The 19434-nt window shown below is 47.4% G+C and overlaps 1 protein-coding gene across 1 annotated transcript; it reads left to right on the forward strand.

Moving 5' to 3' along the window:
* Nucleotides 1-47: 47 nt before the first annotated feature.
* Nucleotides 48-17917, forward strand: DDX24 (DEAD-box helicase 24). The gene is made up of 10 exons (XM_068541211.1): nt 48-122; nt 735-832; nt 1449-2168; nt 7337-7906; nt 8981-9134; nt 9394-9909; nt 11912-11987; nt 14153-14341; nt 15737-15866; nt 17366-17917. Exons 3-10 carry the CDS (start codon nt 1454-1456, stop codon nt 17635-17637), a joined length of 2622 nt encoding a protein of 873 aa, XP_068397312.1. The 5' UTR covers nt 48-122; nt 735-832; nt 1449-1453; the 3' UTR covers nt 17638-17917.
* The last annotated feature ends 1517 nt before the right edge of the window (nt 17918-19434 follow it).

Below are 19434 nucleotides of genomic sequence, written 5' to 3' on the forward strand. Positions count from 1 at the left end.
GGGACTTCCTTTCCAACGCGCAGGCGTGCGTGAGCGCAAGCCCCTCCCCGGAACTGCGGTGGACGCTGCTGAGGAGGGCTGGTGCAGCAGTGTCTGAAGCGGTTGGTCGGCGCCCCTACACGGTGAGTACCGAGGCCGTAGCGGGGCCGAGCCCGGAGCCGGCACCCGAGAGGAGCTGGAGGCGGCCTCCCAGCGCGTGGCTCTCCAGGCCGGTGTGTTCTCGGGACCAGAGAGGGCGGCCGCCGGCCTCGTCAAGCGGCCTGGCCGACCCTGCGCCGGGGGCCCCTCGGTTTCTCTGCTTCGTGAGCCGGTTCGTGCCTGACGCGAGGCGCCAGCGCCGGGCTCCTGGCCGGGCGCCAGGAGGAGCGACCCCCACCCCCACCCCCACCCCCGCTTGCTCTGCGGGTCGCAGTCCGCGTCCTCGCCCCCATGTGCCTCCCCTCTTACCCCCGTCGTTGATCCGGGTTGCTTGTGATCGCGGCGTAGCCCATGCTGGGGGTGAACCTTCGTTGCGCTCTGGGTTGCTTTGCCGGCGGGGCGCCATGCTGAGCGGTTCTGGACGTGCGTCACCTTTTTGTCTTCGCGTGACGATCCAAGGAGACACACACCCTCATCATCCCCATTTTCCAGACGAGGAACTGAGGCTCACAGTGATTAATACGTGCACCCCAGACCCAGAGCTGGCCAGTGACGGGTCCAGATTTGAACCAAGTTTTCCCTTTGTCTTTCCACAGGATCTATTTTTCTCGGCCTTTCTGAAAGGGGAGAACGTGGCTCGAGTTCCAGTCTGACGACTTGTGCATAGATCACTTGTTTTTAAATCACTTAAAAGGTAATGAAAAAGCTGGTTGGGTTTTAAGCCATTTGGCAAAGCCCAGAGTGGTGGCAAAGGCATCTGCCCTCTTGGGGCAAGGCTTGAGAAGGAAGAAGGCTCTGTGCACTCTTAATAAAGCTGTCCCCCTCACCCATCCTCCAGCGACCCCCTCAGATTCTTATTCAGCCTTCAAAATGGCTTGGGAGTGGCAGGCTTCACCCACCATGCTTTACAGAATGTTATTTATTGCAGAGAACATTTTGTGACCTAGCTAGTAAACCCCTCCCCCCTTTTAAAAATATGAGAACTCTGAGGTTCAGAGAGGATTAAGCAGGAGCTGCCAAGGGCACACGAGCGGTCGGCATTGGATCTGGAATCCTGACCAGATCTCGCTCATATGTCTTTGCCACACCTCCTGTGTCCCCTCTGTTGCAGGCCAAGCTGCCCGCTCTGCGGGTACTGTTCTTTCCTTCTTTGATCTTCTCTAGCTGGCAGCATCAGCGTTAGAGCCATCTTTGTGTCTTCACTTCTTTGCAGGGCCTGATACTCTGTAGGCTGCTTAGAAACTATCTGTTGCCTCAGAACCCTGTGCTTCTCAGTTGCCAATCTAATGGAACATTTCTCTCCTTTTCAGCAACCATGAAGCTGAAAGAGAAAAAATCGAGGCCAGAGCCCCCAAACTATGGCAGAATTCAGAGGAAGGGCATCAAAGTTGTGGGAAAATGGAAGCAGGTGAAGATTGACCCAAATATGTTTGCAAACGGACAGATGGATGACTTGGTGTGCTTTGAGGAACTGACGGATTATCAGTTGGTCTCCTCTGGGGAGAGTTCCTCCAGTCTCTTCTCAAAGGAGGAGCCCAAGAAGAGAAAGTCACAAGCTGTTTCAGAAGGAGAGGAGGAAGGAGAGTCTACCTCCTCAAAGAAAAAGATGAAGTTGAAGAAGAGTAGAGATGTGGAAACTGAAGGAACCAGTGCCCAGAAAGTGTTTGAGGGCAAAGATACTGAGCCAGAGCCCCAGGGAGATGGCACAGTTTGTCCTGATCCAGAGGTAGGGGAGATGGCATCAGAAAGCCCGGCCCAGACGGTTCCAAAAAAGAAGAACAAGAAAGGGAAAAAAAAATCAGAGCCTCCCCAGGGTACTACTCCAAAGGTGCCCAAAAAAGCAAAGACGTGGATGCCTGAAATGCGTGATCACAAGGCAGATGTGTCAGCTTGGAAGGATCTGTTTGTACCCAAGCCAGTTCTCCGAGCGCTCAGCTTCCTAGGCTTCTCTGCGCCCACACCAGTCCAAGCTCTGACCTTGGCACCTGCCATTCGTGACAAACTGGACATCCTTGGGGCTGCTGAGACAGGTAAGGGCATCCTTATCTGGCCAGGGCAAGATTGCTTCTGGATTGAGCTGTGGCTGCTAACAGGCTGGTTGGCTGGGAGACGGGAATGTTGGGGGCATGACCACAAAAGCACTGTTGAGTGAAGGTTTTTAGAGGTCGGCTAGCTCTGGGTTGAAAGAGGCCACTTCCTGATTGGTGCCCTAGGCAGGTCACTTTATTGCTCTGCGCCCTGTAGACCCTATTATAAAATGGAGATAGACAACTACAGTATCTGCTTCTTTTGCTATGTGGGTTAAATGTAAGTGCCTACTAAATTTATACATTTACACAATAGCAAACTAGTAACAAAGAACAATAGTAAACTAAAATTTACACAGTACATTGTAAGTGATCTGTAAATGGTAGTTTTTTTCCAGGTCTTGAGCCTTTTCTGAATGGCTCAGAGGTAAAGTAGGGCTAAGATCAGCCCTCTGGAGAGGTAGATCTTCATTAGTATAAGGAAGAAGTGTCTCATTCGCAAGAGTTGTCCAAAGATAAAAAGGGCTGCGTTGGGAGTTGGTGGGTTTATTGGCATTGGAAGGATTTGAGTTTGTGATGACCATTGGGTGGATTTGGTAGGCAGATTTGGGCAGGAGGTGACTGTTGGGACTAGGCATTGTTTGAAGATCCCTCATTCCTTGGGCCATCTCAGACTTTGTGAAGCCAGGACAGGTTGACTCACCCTGGGGAGACTCAACTACTGATGGGGGAAAGAGCAATACAAGCCTGGAACTATTAGTCTAACTTGACCAGCTATAACCAATAGAAATATATATGTAATGTGAGCCACATATGTAAGTTAAAATTTCCTAGGAGCCGTATTAAAAAAGGTTTTTAGAAAGTGAAAATTAATTTTAACAATATATTTACCCAATTACATAGCATATTTCAGTACGCAATGAATGTAAAATTATTGAGATATTTTACATTCTTATTTTTATACTGTTTTCAGACTCTGATGTGTATTTTCAACTTGCCGCCCGTCTCAGTTTAGAGTAACCACATTTTAAGTGCTTGACAGCTGTGTGTGGCTAGTGGCTACTATAGTGTATGGCATAGAACTGTAACCAAAAGTGGGTCCAGCTGCTCGCCGCTCAAAAGCCAATAAAGAGGCCAGGTTGGTGGAAAGGAAAGTTTGCTTTATTTTGGATGCCGGCAACGGGGGCGGTGGGGGGGTGGGGTGGGGGGTGCTCCTGTCTGAAGGCCGACCCCCCCCCCAACCAGTGGACAAGAGCTTTTATAGATGGAGGGGAGGGGGCCGCATGCAGAAACAGCAGAGTCAGCTGTTGACGGTGATCTTGAAATTGGTCATTGGTGGTCTGACCAGCATCGTCTTCATTGTTTTAAGTACAATTAATCTTCAGTTCCAGGGTCGGTTTGTTTCCATTCTCTTGAGGCCAGTTCTCGGAATGGCAGGTTATGTCATGGCTACAGTCTGATCATCATGTAGTTAACTTTTTCCACCTGGTGGGCGTTTTATCTGTAGATACACAGAGGGTATCTACAAGACAGCTCACAGGATATGGCTCAGAATATTATCTATAGCCCTCGAGAAGGAACTAAAGGTCCTTAGCTCTGCTTATTGACTGAACTATTATTATTTGGTCTTGTTGGACTGCTTTCCTTTGCTTCTGCATTTTCTCACTTCTCTGATTAAACTTACTCGTTGGCTGAAGTTTGTCCACTGACAAAGGCAGGCAGAGGACATGGGGGGTGAGGACCATAGGGTCCTGCTGCATTTCAGAGCTAGACCATGTAGACCAGCGGTCCCCAACCTTATTGGCACCAGGGACCGGTTTTGTGGAAGACAGTTTTTCCACGGAAGGGGGTGGGTGGTGGTTTCAGGCTGATTCAAGTGCATTACATTTATTGTGCACTTTATTTCTATTATTGTTAGTTACATTGTAATATATAATGAAATAATCATACAGTTCACCATAATGTTGACGGGAGGCCGAGCTCAGGGAGTAATTTGAGCGATGGGGAGCGGCTGTAAATACAGATGAAGCTTTGCTAACTCGCCGGCCACTCACCTCCTGCTGTGCGGCCTGGTTCCTAACAGGCCACAGACCGCTTCGGGTCCGTGGCCTGGGGGTTGGGGATCCCTGATCTAGACACTGTGCCTTGGATTTCTGGAAGAGTGGCCAGGAAACTTGAGGTGAGGTCCTGTATAAGAGTCATAAAGATGGAAGAGGGAGGAAACCCCAGGAAAGGGGGATGGAGGTAACAGTAATAGCTTAGAACATTTATTTAACATTTAAAATACGTCACGCCCTGTGTTACCTGCATGAACTCAGTTTCTCAAAACTACCCTGAGGTAGGTTCCGTTATTATTCCCATCTTACTGAAGAGGAAACTCGGCCTCATAGAGGGTAGACAGTGTCCCTAAAACTGCCCCACTGAAAAGCGGTAGTGCTTGAATAGTTCTAGACTAGGTCTATGTGCTGTTAAGCATTCGGCTACACTACTTTGGTATGTGCAGAGAGGCCTGGAAGTCTGTTTCCGGAAGGCAGAGGAGAGATGTGAGCCACTGTGGCTAGAGGTTGACATTTGGATTTATACCACAGCTCCTATCAGGCTATTTCTATGGAATGCTGTGAATCCACAGGTCCAAGTCTCAAAGACTTTTGGGGCTGTGGGCAAACTGCTGCCAATGCAGATAATGAATATATCCATCACCCCCAAAAGATGTTTGGGCCCCTTAATAATCCCTCCTTCCCTACCTAGGCTCCCCTCCTTGTTCATCCCCAGGTAACCTCTGATAGTCTTTCTATCGCTATCAATTAGTTTGCATTTTCCAGAATTTTAAAATGGAATCATACAATATGTATTTTGGGGAGGGAGAGTGTCTGCTCTTTAACTCAGCATACTTTGAGATTCAGCCATGTTACTGCAAATACCAATGGTTCATTTCTTTTTATTGATGAGTAGTATTCCACTGTATGGACAGAGTACAGTTTGTTTATCTGTCTATTGATGGATATAGTTCTGTTCTTCCTAGTTGTGGGCATTTACAAGTAAAACTGTCATAAATATTGGTGTATCAGTCTTTGTATGGATGTATGCTTTGATTTCTGTTGGGTAAATACCTAGGTGTGGAATGGCTAGGTCTTATGGTAAATGTAACTTTTTAGGAGTTTTCCAAAGTGATTGTACCATTTTACATAATCACCAGGTTATGAGAGTTCAGATTGGTCCATGTCCTTGCCAGTACTTGGTGTGGTCAGTCTTTAATTTGATTTAGACTTTAAAAATTTTAGTGATATTTCCTTGTGGCTTTCATTGGTATTTCCCTAGTGACTCGTTGAGCAGCATCTTTTCCAGTGCCTAGTTGTATCCATGTTATCTTCTTTGGTGGTGTCTGTTTAGTTCTTTTGCCCATGTTTTAATTGGGTTGTGGTTTTCCTATTATTGAATTCATAATATATTCTAGATACACCTCCTTTATCAGATATGTGATGTGCTTTTTTTTCTCCCAGTCTGTGGCTTATTCCTTCATTCTCCTTACAGTGTCTTTCGAAGAGCAAGAGTTACTTATTCTGATGAAGTTTAAATGATCACTTTTTCTTTTACAGATGTGCTTACCTAAGAATCCTTTGCCTAACACAAGATCACAAAGATTTTCTCCTATATTTTCTTGTAGAAGTGTTACTAGTTTTAGGTTCTGTGTTTCAGTCTGATCCTTCCTGTGTTAACTTTTATGGGGAGAAATACGGATCAAAGGTTTGGTTTTGTTTTGCATGTGGCTATCTAATTATTCCAGCACCGTTTGTTGAAAAACTACTCTTTCTCCACTGAATTGCCTTTGCATCTTTTTTGAAAATCAGTGACCATATAGGTGTGCGTCTATTTCTGGAGTCTTTTCTTTGCCATTGATCTGTTTGTCTATCTTTACTGTTTTCCCAGTACGTCACTATGTTGGATACAGTAGCTTTAGAATAAGTCTTAAAATCAGGTAGTATAAGTCCTCCAGTTTTGTCTTTTTAAAAGTTATTTTGGCTATTCTAGGCCCTTGGCGTTTCAAGGTGAATTTTAAAGTCAGTTTTTCAATTTCTACAAAAAAGTCAGCTGGTATTCGGATTGGGATTGCATTGGTTATAGAGCCAACTGAGGACATGACATCTGGACAATATAGAATCTTCCAGTCCATGAATGTGGTATAGCTCTCCATTTTTTTAGGTCTTCAGTTTTTCTTAGCTGCGCTTTGTAGTTTTCAGTGTATGCACATCTATTAGATTTATCCTTAAGTATTTCATATTTTCGATGCTTTTGTAAATGGTAATTTAAGATTTCCTATTTCTGATGCTAATAAATAGAAATCTGCATATTTGTATATTGATCTTGTATCCTGCAACTTGGTACCATCAACTGGTTTCTTGAAGATTACATAGGATTTTCTTCAAAGATGATTATTCATCCAGTCTGGGTGCCTTTTGTTTATTTTTGTCTTATGTATTGCACTGGCTAAAACTCCAGTACAGTTGGAATTGAAGTGCTATAGTGGGCATCATTGCTTGATCACTTATTTGCTTCTGCTTGAGGCATTTTAATTTTGGAACCACTTTAAATTCTCAGCTTGAAGTGTTTTGTTTTGTTTGTTTGTTTTTGTCCACACAGATGGTGTGAATACTTGGGCTCCATCCATATACATTCAAAAGCTAGTTTGAAAATGTTCAAGCATAGACAAAAGTTTTAAAGTTTTCTCGAAAACTAAGAAAAGTTTCTTTTACTCCCTCCTTCCCCACCAGAGAAAGGTTTTGAGAAAGTATTATATAGATTTTCATTCCTTACCCTTCAATTTTGTGTTCCTTCACAACAGCAACACACACACACACACACACACACACACACAACTTGCCCATCTCTTTAGGGTTTCATTGTTTGGACATTTGTCTGTAGTTTATTGGTGACCTCAGACCGCAATGCCAGTCTGTCAGACTTTTCCTCAGACTCCTAATTACAGGTGCCCTCTGGTCGCAGAGCTGTAGGGGTACCGTACCTGTGTAGGGTAGAAGGAGCTTTGGATTGGTCAGGGTGGCACTTGGCTATGTCAGGGTCCCTTATTCCGTGTAAAGGATAGAACCTCAGGCAAAAGTATGTACATCTGTTGATTGACACTGTTTTTGTTTGTTTTTTGTTCTGCTTCTAAGGAAGTGGGAAAACTCTTGCCTTTGCCATTCCAATGATTCATGCAGTGCTGCAGTGGCAGGTGAAGAAGAAGCCTATCCCAGCTCTAAGTAACACAGGAGCACCACTTGGGAAGACCAGTAATGAGGCTGGAGTTGAGACAGGATCACCAGGCAGGGCTGGAACTGAGTCTGGAGCTTTGCCTGCTGAGATTGGAATTGAGGGTGAAGCACTGCCCAGGGAGGCTGGAGCGAAGGCTAGAGCACCACCCAGCCAGGCAAGAGCCAAGATTGGAGCTACAGTCTCAAACCAGGTGCTGCCCTCCTGTGATGATGACGATGATGATGATGATGATGATGATGATGATGATGCCGGTGAAGGACCTTCTTCCCTGATCAGGGAGACGCCCATTCCCAAACAGGATGAAAACAAGGAGGAAAAGCTTGATGAAGAGCAGACTAGAAAGTTAAAACAAGAACTGGGTGGCAGAATTGCACATCCAAGGCGTCCTCTGCTTGGACTGGTTCTGACTCCCACTCGAGAGCTAGCCGTTCAAGTGAAACAACACATTGATGCTGTGGCCAAGTTTACAGGTGAGGTTTAATTCCGTTTAATAAATGTTGCCTGAAAGGATTCCAGTAGCTGGGGTGGCAGAGGTGAATCAGCTGTGCCCGCCCTCTAGAGGGAACCTTTCTCTTCTGCCAGAGAATTAAGCCCGACAGAAAACTGTTTGAGTGACACATTCTTTATTCTCCCAAGGATAATACATAGCTAATGCTATTCTAGCTGCATAGGAAATTAGTTAACTTATTGGATACAGTAGATACTTGGGGCAGTGTTCGGCAAACCACTGTTTGGGTTTTTTGTGGTTTTTTTTGTAAATAAAGTGCTGCCACACCCACTTATTTACATATGTCTGTGGTCACTTTTGCATCACCAGTGCAGAGTGGAATAGAGGTAGTAATTGTACAGAGACCATTTAGCCCACAGGGCCAAAAATGTTTACTGTTGGAAAAGTTTGCTGACTCCTGCCTTAGGGCATTAGAACTTAACTTTTTCAGGGAATTCTTTGGGAAAGGCTGCAGAGTCGGGGTTTCAATTTTATAGTAAAAGGAGCAGTTACTTATCAAGCTCTGACTGTGTATTACAAGGCACTTTACTAAACACTTTGCTTGCATGATCCTTTGTGTTCCTTCCATACTGGCTACCTTATGAAGTCCTCCACTAGAGAGGAGAAGAGAACACTAGCCATCAGAGGAGATTCAGTTTAATTTTAATTGAGGGGCATGGGCAGGAACTCCTAGGGGAGGTGTGTCACAGCTACAGGTTACATCCTTCCCAGCACTGTGGTGCACCACTGCTCACTTTTTCCAGAGCTTTGGATGTCACCATGCCTGGGTTCAAATCCAGCCCTACTGGTGTGGTTGGAGGGGAAAGAGTAGAAAAAAATGAGGTTGGGGAAATAGTCAGGGCCTAGATCATAGAAGACCTGGTAAGCCCTCTAGCAATGGCATCAACAGGGCAAGCCAGCTCTTAGCAACCCCCTGGAGAGGGGAGCTGTGCTGGTGACGGGCAGCCTTTACTAATGTGGGGGCGCCTGTGTCAGCGTTGGAAGAAATGAGCAATCAGTCCGAATAACAGTGTCCCTTTTGTTTTGTGTACCATAGGCATTAAAACTGCTATTTTGGTTGGTGGAATGTCCACACAGAAACAGCAGAGGATGCTGAACCGTCAGCCTGAGATTGTGATTGCCACTCCAGGCCGGCTGTGGGAGCTAGTTAAAGAAAAGCACCCTCATTTGAGCAACCTTCGGCAGCTCAGGTGAGAAACAGTACCTCCCCCTTTCCCCCACCCCCTGTTCTGAAGCGGACCTGAGGTGACATGGTACAGTGTGCAGTGCCTTCTCCCTGTTACAAAGTGCCATGGTGTGGTACTAGCCAGACTTGGGCCTTTAGAAAACTGAGCATGTGTGAGGGAGATTGGTTGAGGGCCCTGGGGGTGGTGGGGTGGTAGAGTATGCTGTGGATGACTCCTCTTACCTGCTGCTAACCAGGTGATGTGGGTCTGTCTGGATCCGTAGGTGCCTGGTGGTCGATGAGGCTGACCGCATGGTTGAGAAAGGCCACTTTGCTGAGCTCTCAAAGCTGCTAGAGATGCTCAGTGATTCCCAGTACAACCCAAAGAGACAGACACTTGTTTTTTCGGCCACGCTGACCCTGGTACATCAAGCTCCTGCTCGAATCCTTCACAAGAAGCATGCTAAGAAAATCGACAAAACTGCCAAACTTGACCTCCTCATGCAGAAGATTGGCATGAGGGGCAAGCCCAAGGTCATCGACCTCACAAGAAAGGAGGCCACGGTAGAGACACTGACAGAGACCAAGATCCATTGTGAGACTGATGAGAAAGACTTATATCTGTACTACTTCCTGATGCAGTATCCAGGCCGCACCTTAGTGTTTGCCAACAGTATCTCCTGCATCAAACGCCTCTCTGGGCTCCTCAAAGTCCTGGATATCATGCCACTGACCCTACATGCCTGCATGCACCAGAAGCAGAGGCTCAGAAACCTGGAGCAGTTTGCCCATCTGGAGGAGTAAGTCAGGCCTGTCCACAGATTAGCCATTGGGTCTAGGTCGCCAGGATGGTGGGAAGCTACCTTCTCTCGTGGGAGCCTTATCGGTAGAAGGTAGCCTTTTTTTTTTTGCACAGCGTGAGGCAGGCTCACTCTGATCTAGTACATTTGGTTGCTGGTAATGCCCAACAGAAACTTCTTTAATAATGAGTAATGGTGACAATAATACCTATTATTATTGAATACTTAACAATAGATTAAGTATTGTGCTTGCATTTTAGATACATTATTACATTCATTCACTTGTAACATCCTTCAGAAGAAGAATAGAGTCATGGTTAAGAGCACAGACTGGAAGCGGACTGCTTGAGATCAAATCCTGGCTGTGTCACTTCTAGCTGGTCAGATTACTTTGTGTTTCAGTTTTCTCATAATCGGTATAATAATAGAAGTTGCGGCAGAGGGTTGCTCTGAGGAGTAAGTGAATTTATGCATTTGAAGTGTTCGGAACAGTGCTTGGCACATGGCATGAGCTTGCTAAATGTTAGCTTTAATACTTACCACTTGTCATTATTCTTATTTTATAGATTAAAAAAAGTAAGGTTTAGAAAAGCATTTAAGCTTGCCCAAGGTTTCTCAGCTTGGAAGTGGTAGAGCTGGGCCTCAGACCAGCCTGTCCGACTGCGGAGCTCACGCTCGTGTCCATCTGCTCTTGGGCCAGAGTGATGGTCAGGCAGGCAGCACGGTGCAGATTGTCAAAATGAGGGCCTGGGAAGCTGGGCTTTAAATTGGCTTCTGCCCACATTGTTTTGTCAGGTTACCGGTTACAGATTAGTTTCAAGAACAAGTGGTTCACTTCCCTCTGAATGTTAGTAAGTAGAGTTAGTGGTTCATTGGATCAGGAGTTGGCAAACCATAGCCCATGGGCCAGATCTGGCTTGTTGCCTGTTTTTATAAGTAAAGTTTTATCGGAACACAGCGAGGCCTATTTACGTATTGTCTATAGCTGTTTTTGTGCTATAATGGCAGAGTTGAGTAGTTTCAACAGACATCACCCACGAAGCCAAAAATAGTTTACTCTCTGGCCCTTTACAGAAAAAGTTTGCTGACCTTGACTTAGAGCGGTGGTTTAATATTTTACAAACTTTAGTTTGCATCATATTCCGCAGCCCTGTCTCAGAGATACAGGAAGTGGGGACCCTGAAGGGCCTAAAATCTTAAGTTTTTAAGACATACGTCAGGTGCTTTTGACTCCCCTCAAACTACACATACATTAAGAAACATCACCCAGTACATATTATTGAGTGCTTGCTGTGAACCTGGCACTGTTCTAGGGGCTGGTAATAGAATAGTGAGTAGTACAAAGTCCCTGCTGTCATGGAGTTTACATCCCAGGGGAGGGAGGTAATAAACTGAAAAGTAAGTATGCAGTTCGTCAAGTGGTGCTAAGTGCTAAGAAGTAAAGTTGTATAGGGAGTTGTGCAGACTGTGGGTGTGTGGTCTGGGAGGCTTTTCTCATAAGGTGAGATTTGAGCAGAGAGTAGAAGAAAGTAAGGAAATGTGAATATCTGAGGAAGACCTTTATGGCCTAAGGTGCACTAAGTGCACAGGCTGGGAGGCAAGAGCAGGTTTGGCATGTTTGAGGAAGAGCGAGGAGAGCAAGGACGCCTGTGCGACTGGAGGGAATTAAGTGGGAGGGTGATAGGAGATGAGGTCACCGACCTAGAGTATGGCCCCATTTAATGCACTTGAGGTAGTCTTTATTATTGCAGAGTGTGGCTTGTCGATTGCGGCCAGTGAAACCCAGGTTTGGATCCTGGCTCCACAACTGAACAGCCATATATATACCTTGGGAAGTTAATCTCTCTGAGCCTCAGCTTCTTTATCTGTCAAAGGGACATATGTAATAGTATTGTCTCGTAGAGTGTTTGTAAGGATTGTCGTGTTTAGAGTACTCAGTGGTAAGAATTTGATTAATGATAGCCGTTAGTTATTATTAATGAGCTTTCTCTCTCCACCACAGTTGTGTTCTCCTGGCAACAGATGTGGCAGCTCGGGGCCTGGATATTCCTAAAGTCCAGCATGTCATCCATTACCAGGTAGGGACATCAGGGAATTTGTAGGCATCTCCCAACATTGAGTGGGGAATTTTTAAAGCAAGGGTTGAGGGAGGAGGAATTGTTGGTCCCAAGGCCTCACGCAACAGAGAATACCACGAGCATCTAGTGACCAACTGGCTGCTGCCACTTTTGGAACACTGTGGTGAGAGTTATTCTCCAAAACCTCTTGACACTGTCTGATGTCAAATATCAGATAGCCCCTTTCTTTTTGACTTGGGCAGGCTACTTAATATTGGCAGGTTAGAGTCTTAGTTTCTTCCATGAAATGGGCATAATAAGTTTAGCATGTAAAATGATTACCCTGCTTGTAGAGAAATAAAAGAGTGTGGTAATTAAGTCCTGCCTGGGCTTAAATCCCAGCTGTGTACCCTTGAGCAAGTTATTTAGTGTCTTTGTGCCTCAGTTTTTTCATTTGTTAAATGGCAGTTATTACAGTATCGACTTCTTAAGTTCTTATTAAGGTGAAATAAGTTATTACGTGTGAGGAGTTTAGAAAGCCAGGTGGCACTTCCTAAATGTTAGCTGCCGTTGATCCTGACATTAATATCAGCACATGTACCTGGTAAAGATTAGCATAGAGTGGCGGTTAGGCCTATGGGCTCCGGGACCACACTTCCAGCGTTTGAATGCTTCTTGGCTGCTGCTTAGTGGGTGAGCTTTCGGCATGTTACTTAGTATGTCTGGTTTCAGTGTCATCGTTTGTAAATTGGGAGTAATAACGCTACCTACGCCATAGGGTAATCACCGAATTAAACGAGCTAATGCTTGACGGATCGCCTAGCGAGTGTAAGTACTCAATAAATGGGAGCTATTCTGGCAAGATTATTTCCCCTTTAAATCCTTCATGCTTTTAACCATCTTTGAGGGTGCCAATTCAGTTTAGCAAATCTTTATTCTTCCTCTTTTTGGGAAAGAGTCTGGGTCAGTCTCTAGGAAATATCCAGATGAACAAAATACCGTTCTAGCCCCTAAGAAGTATCACATCCACCAGAGGACGTGAGATGACCATACCCATAATTTAAGGCAGAAGATATCAGAAAGTTGCTAAATAAAATCGGAGAGAGAGATAACTGCTAGTTTGGGAGGTTACGAGGTTGGAAAGTGCTTTCTAAAAGGTGCTTGGCATTTAAGGATGGAGAGGATTTGGGCATGTAGAGGTAGAGAAAGGAAGGAAGAGAAGGAGAAAACATGTGGAAGTGGGCAGCTGACAGGGAGTGAGAAGAAGGGGGTGTATGTTAGAAGAGGAAAGTGAAGAATGGCATGATTTCCAGCACCATTATGAACCACCGATGATCGTGCTTGGAGCACTGCATTGGAAAATATACGGAGCCTTACTGGGGCTCAGTGGAGAAGACTGTTCTTGATTAGTGGTGTGTGCCGCGGGCGTGGGAAGGGAGGGGGTGTCAGCTCCCGTGCCACGTTATGTGTGGATAATATGCCCAGTTCTGATTGGAGTAGAGGCAGCATGGCCCAGGCGTTAGCGTGGTCTTTGGAGCTGGACTGCTTCATTTCGAGTCCTGGCTCCATCATTTAGTTGGGTAACTTAGGGGAAATTGCTTAACATCTGTGTGTTTCAGTTTCCCGGTCTGTAATATGGATAATCGTGAAAGCATCTATTTCATGTTATTATTGTTGAGGGATAAATGGGGTAGTAATACATGCAGAGTGCTTAGAATTGCCTGGCACATTGTAATTATTTAATAAATGTTGGTTATGATTACCATCATCAGTCATCCATGCAGAGTTAATGAAGAACCATTAAGAGTTTCTTTAGGTAGAGGGGTTATTATGGTCAGAGCTTTGACTCAGGAAGATGACACTGGCAGCTTTGGGTTGGGTCAGGGGGGCGGTGGCAGGACTGGAGACCAAATAAGAAGCGACTGTCATTGTCCAGTTGAATGGTCATGAGGACCTGAACCAGGGCAGGGGGCATGGGAGGGCAGAGCCTGCACAGTGAATGGGCTAAACCTGGGGACAGTTTGGATGTGGGACTTAGGGAGAAGGGCTGGATCTGTCCACAGTGCTGGAGAGGTTTCTAGCTGCCTGGCTGAGAGGGAGGAGGGTCCAGCCTTGGGTTGATGGCCTTGAGGGGAAGAGCAGTGCTTGGTGACAGCTACGATGACCTCCCAGTTCCTCCTTGGCAGGTCCCTCGTACCTCGGAGATTTATGTCCACCGAAGCGGTCGAACTGCTCGTGCCGCCAGTGAAGGCCTCAGCCTGATGCTGGTTGGGCCTGAGGACGTGATCAACTTTAAGAAGATCTACAGAACCCTTAAGAAAGATGAGGACATCCCACTGTTCCCTGTGCAGACAAAGTACATGGATGCAGTCAAGGTAAAAAGAAAAGTTAGAAGCCCAGTGCTAATGAGGGGAGGGATTGTGCTGCTCCGTCACTTTGCTGTGAGATTCTTGCAGTACCACCCTTGGAAACTAATTAGTAGTTCTGCCAATAGCTAAGCAGGGAGATTTGTTAAAAAAAAAAAAAAAGAAGAAATGGTTGGGGGGGCACCTTGTCTGGCAGAAGGGGGGATAGGGTGAGTGGCCAGAGGGTGAGTTTTCTTCATGAACCCTTCCTTCACTCTGCCCCTGAAACCTCCACCATCACCCCCCGTACCCCGCCCCCCATGGACAAGGGCGGTGAGCATGGCTGTCTGGACATGCCATTGGATGGGTGGTTGTAGGGAGTGAGGTCAGTGTGTCTTGCTGAGGCAGAAACTAAAGGTGTGTCACATCCCTGAAGCAGATGCCTGTAATTCCTACCTTCGGGGTTTTACTTTTAACTCAATAAACATTCACTGAGTGGGTGCTGCTTATTATGGGCTGCAGCGTGTCAGGCACCAAAACAGGGTGGGTTCTCTTCCGTAGAAATCCACTGGCTTGTGAGGCAGGTTGGGTCCAGGCTGAAGTTCAGGTACAAATGGAGCTCTGTGGACTGGTGGGTATATGGTAACATTGGTAGGAGATTTAGTTTCCTCCAAGCCTCCTGCAGGCAGAGGTGTGAAGAGGTGAAGAAGGGATGGAATTCCAGGAATTGGTGGAGCAAAAAGCAAGGAATGGTTCAAGTTCTGTTGGCTCCTCTGGCTCGAAAGGAATGTTAGCTGTGTGGGGAAATACGGTGGGAGATGAGATGGAACGGTGGAGGATGCAGAGAGGATTAGGAGCCACTCTGGCTTCCCGTGGCTCTTTTCCCCCACATCACAAGATCTTTCCCATCTTCCTGGTGTATCCTGTCGCTGCGGTCTGAACCCAGAACCCAGGAGAAGGAGAACTGAAGTGTTTTTGGCAGAGGACAGTGTGGAAGAGGGGGATGGCAGTTCTGTGCCAGTTCTGTGTTGTCCCTGTGAGTGAGAGCGGGGCCCTAACTGAGGGCTCTCGGGGTGTCTCCAGGTCTCAGCTCAGCTATGGAAGCCAGCTGCGGTGTCTGGGGAAACAGTTCCCTTTGACACGTGTAGGTCGGGAGTCTGACCGAGGTGGGCTGCCAAGAAGAGGGGCTGTTCGAGCTGGTTTGGCAAGCCGGCTCTTGTGGTTCATGTGTACACGCTCACAAGTAGCAGTTGCCCTGTGCGCTTTAATCAGGAACCAAAGCAAATGCATTTCGATGGGAGCTGAGCTGCATCTCACTGAACACTGATCTCAAGAGCTTTTTTAAAAACACAACTTAAATGAGACTTTTCTCCCCAGAGCCCTGAATCCTCTGTCAGATGAATACTTTCTGTTCCTTTCCCCTAGGAGCGAATCCGTTTAGCTCGACAGATTGAAAAAGCTGAGTATCGCAACTTCCAGGCTTGTCTGCACAACTCTTGGATTGAGCAGGCAGCAGCTGCCCTTGAGATCGAGCTGGAAGAGGAAATGTATAAGGGTAAGGGGCAAGATGGACTTGAGGAAGGGTTCATTCAGCTTCTATCTTTCGTTTTTCCCTTCAACTTCTGTCTGTTGGAACCTCCCCACCACCATGGGTCCTATCAAAATTGCCAAGACCCCTTTTCCTTCTTTGTGACAGGCCCTAATCTCAGATGAGCCTAAAGCCCTCAGCCTTTGTCTCCTTCTGCCATCGTTTGTCTGGAGCCTATAGCTCCATCCCTCATGTGGAGAGGCAGTGGAGTACGGTGATGTCAGGGCCGGTTCTGCGGCCAGACTGCGTGTGTTTGACTGCTGCCTCATCCCTTAACTAGCTATGTGACCGGGTCAAGTTACTTAACCTCTCTGTTGTACCTAGGCTGTCCTCATTTATGAAACGCAGGTCATAAAGTACCTACCTACCTCATGGGGTTGCAAAGATGGCTTGAGTTACTGAGTATAAAGTGCTGATAACGGTGCCTGGCAAATAGAAAGTATTGGGCACATTTTAAGTTATTTATTGCCACCTGTCCTCCAAGCTGACAAAGCACTTCTGTCGTCATCTCATTTGATCTTCTCCAGTCTCATGATGTAAACAGAGCAGGAATTGTTCTTACATTTGGGAACTAGAGGCTCACAGAAGCGATTTGTGCAGGGAAGCAGCTCTAGCACCAGGTGTTGACTGAGCCCCTGCTCCGAACCTAGGCCAGAGCCTAAGGATTCAGGGATGAATCTGTGTGGTCCTTGCTCTGGGAAAGCTCCTGACTCTAAGAAGTGGTAGAACCACATCTAGAACTCACAGCAGAATTAGGTCCCGTGCTCTTTCCACCCCACAAGTGGGCAGCTCAGCTGAGGTGTTGGCATCTCGGTGCCAAAGCCAACAAATTCAGAGGCAGGCTTAACTGCTCTCTGCTCAGCGTGGAAGCCAGGAACCAAATCACTAGGCTCGATGACAGTCAGTGGTCCTCCTGGTAGCTCAGGCTTGGGGCTAGGGCTGTGATGTGAGGCCCTGGCTTCCCTTCCTGAGGCCAGGCTGGCATGGAGCCCTCTGGCCGTGTCCGCCTCTGCAGGTGCAGTTACAGTGCTGGCGGGGAGATGCAGGGGACCCCTGCATGGGTGGCTTTCACTGTCTCCTGAGGGGTTTGTAGCCGTCCAGTCACCAAATTCCAGGCAACCAGTGGGTGCGTCATAGGAAGAAAAGTGATCTTCGGGTCAGGAGACTGGGGTACTAATCTCAATTTGACAGCTAGCTCTGTGACCTTCGGCAAGTGACCTGGATTTCCTCAACTGTAAAATAAAGATAATTCCTGTCTTAGAGGGTTTTTTGGAGGAGTAAAGGACAGCGTGGCCCTGGGTGGTTCTCCTAAACCGTGTTGGAAGTTAGCCAACACTAGTTTCTGCAGAGAGCTTTCCTCCCCAAGAGTCCCAAAACATTTCTCATCACAAGTAATATCCATCGAGGGACACAGAATGCTCCTACAAGTCATAGTAAACATGATCTATTTTGAATTGTGTTTCAAGGAGGAAAAGCTGACCAGCAAGAAGAGCGTCGGCGACAAAAGCAGACGAAAGTTCTGAAGAAGGAGCTGCGCCATTTACTCTCCCAACCATTGTTTAAAGATGACCTGAAAACCAAGTATCCCACTCAGTCTGGCAAGCTGCCCAAGCTCGTGTCCGCCCCAAGAAATGGTGAGTCTGCGCTGAGCTGCCTCTCCAAACAGAAGAAGAAGAAAAAGCAGCAGCCAGAAGAGCGGCAGCAGGAACAGCCGCAGCCAAGCACAAGTGCAAACTAACCGCCCCCCGGTCCGCGTCTGCTGGTGACCGCGCGTTGTGTCTGTGTTCTCTGGTTGTACGGAAAACCTTCGCACCTTTGACTTCACTCCCCTGTCAGCCCCAGTTACAAAACTCTCCCTCTCTTCCACACCACCTCCCGTAGCAGGAGAGACCTCATGCAGATCTGTGTTCTTTCACAGTAAGAATTCTATGTAGCAGCTTATATATTTCTGCATTCCAGTGTTTACAGGCTTCTTGTATGATTAACTTGATTTCCTCAATTAAAAACAATGGTCAGAACCAGCGCATGTTCTTGAGTTTTTAGCCAGGATATGGGGGACACCGTCATAGTCCTCTGGCTGCAGGATGCACGCGGGGTGCGTCTCACTCCGCTGCACGGCGTGGATAGAGCGAGAGGCTGGTGAGCTTTGCAGATCACTGTAAAGTCATTTCTGCCTGGGTCCCCAATGTGTGTTCCCGTTTTTCTCCACAGCAGAATCCTAGCAGCTCCTTAGCTCTACCTCACAGCTGCTGTCTTGTCTTAGCCTCGCTGGGAGGTGGGCAGGGAAGAGATTGCCGTCCTCGGCTTCCAAGAGAACACAGCTTCCGTGACATCACAGAGCCACGTGTAGGGAAGCCAGGAGCAGTCTGCTGAGTCTGGCGGTGAGGCACCTGGGATCCGGCCCTGGCCAGTCTCTCCAGCCTCGTCTCTCTGCTCCCTTCCTCTGTGTGACGGAACTGGTTGCTGCCCGCGGTCTCACGCCCCCATCCTTTTGCCCTGAGCCTTTGTCCAAGCTTTTCCTTGGCCTGTTTGCCTTTTCCTGCCCCTGAGCGCTGCTGGCCCCTGAGACCTAGGAGGTGAGGTGTCCTCTCGTGAGCTCCCACGGTACCCAGGCTCACCCTCTTCACAGCACTTGCCACGCTGGCCTCCGGCACCTTGCTGAGCTCCCTGCGGGCAGAAGCTGCTTATTACTCCTTGCAGCCCTTGCGCTTAGACCAGGGCCTGGTGTAAATATGTGCTGAGGGAACGCGAGACCTCCCGGCACCACCGCAGCTTCCTCTGGGTCAGCCTGGGTGAGTAGCCACAGTCACGGGAGAAGCACCGATCTCTGCACAGCGAAGTCTGGGCTTCTAAACAGACGTTCCCTTGGCCTCATGGTTGGCAGCTGTGTTTCCGTCAGTCCCTGTGGGCAACTGCAACAGGGTAGTTGGCCTAAACTCAGATTCAGGTATCACTGAGTGTCGGTTAGGTACTTTTATCTACTTCGATTGTCAGTTTTCCGTCAAGGCCCTGGGACATAAGTCTTAGTACCCTTTTTTGCAGTTGAGAAAGCGCACTATGAGTGGTTAAGACTTGCTCAGGGTCACACAGCAGTCAAGTGGCAGAGCTGGGATAAGAACCTTGGGTATTTCCTTGTAGGCCCCAGGCAAGTTCAGAAAACTGCTTTGGTTTTAAAAGTCAGCAGTGTTGCCAGAGACTGTCTCCCCAGTGTCACCAGTGACCGGGAGAGGAGAAGGCAGAGGAAAACAGCCCTAGTCTGTGAAGCTCCTGAGTGATAGCTATCAGAGGATGGCAGGGGGACTCTCCGTTTTCCAGATGATACAGTGGAAGTTATAAGCAGGGTCAAGGTCCCTTAGCAGCACCTGAGCCATGAGAGGCCTGAGGACACTTGTCACAGGCCAAACAGATCCACTAATGTCCTGTGACATCCTGTCCTTGCTCTCTAACAGCAAATTCTTTTTTGTGGGGTAACATGTTAAAGAGCTAGGTTTTAAAAGACAGGGCCAGCCTCCCTGACAGTTCTGCTCTCTGACCT

The sequence above is a fragment of the Eschrichtius robustus genome, chromosome 1, assembly GCF_028021215.1.
Source record: "Eschrichtius robustus isolate mEscRob2 chromosome 1, mEscRob2.pri, whole genome shotgun sequence".
Taxonomy (NCBI): Eukaryota; Metazoa; Chordata; class Mammalia; order Artiodactyla; family Eschrichtiidae; genus Eschrichtius; species Eschrichtius robustus.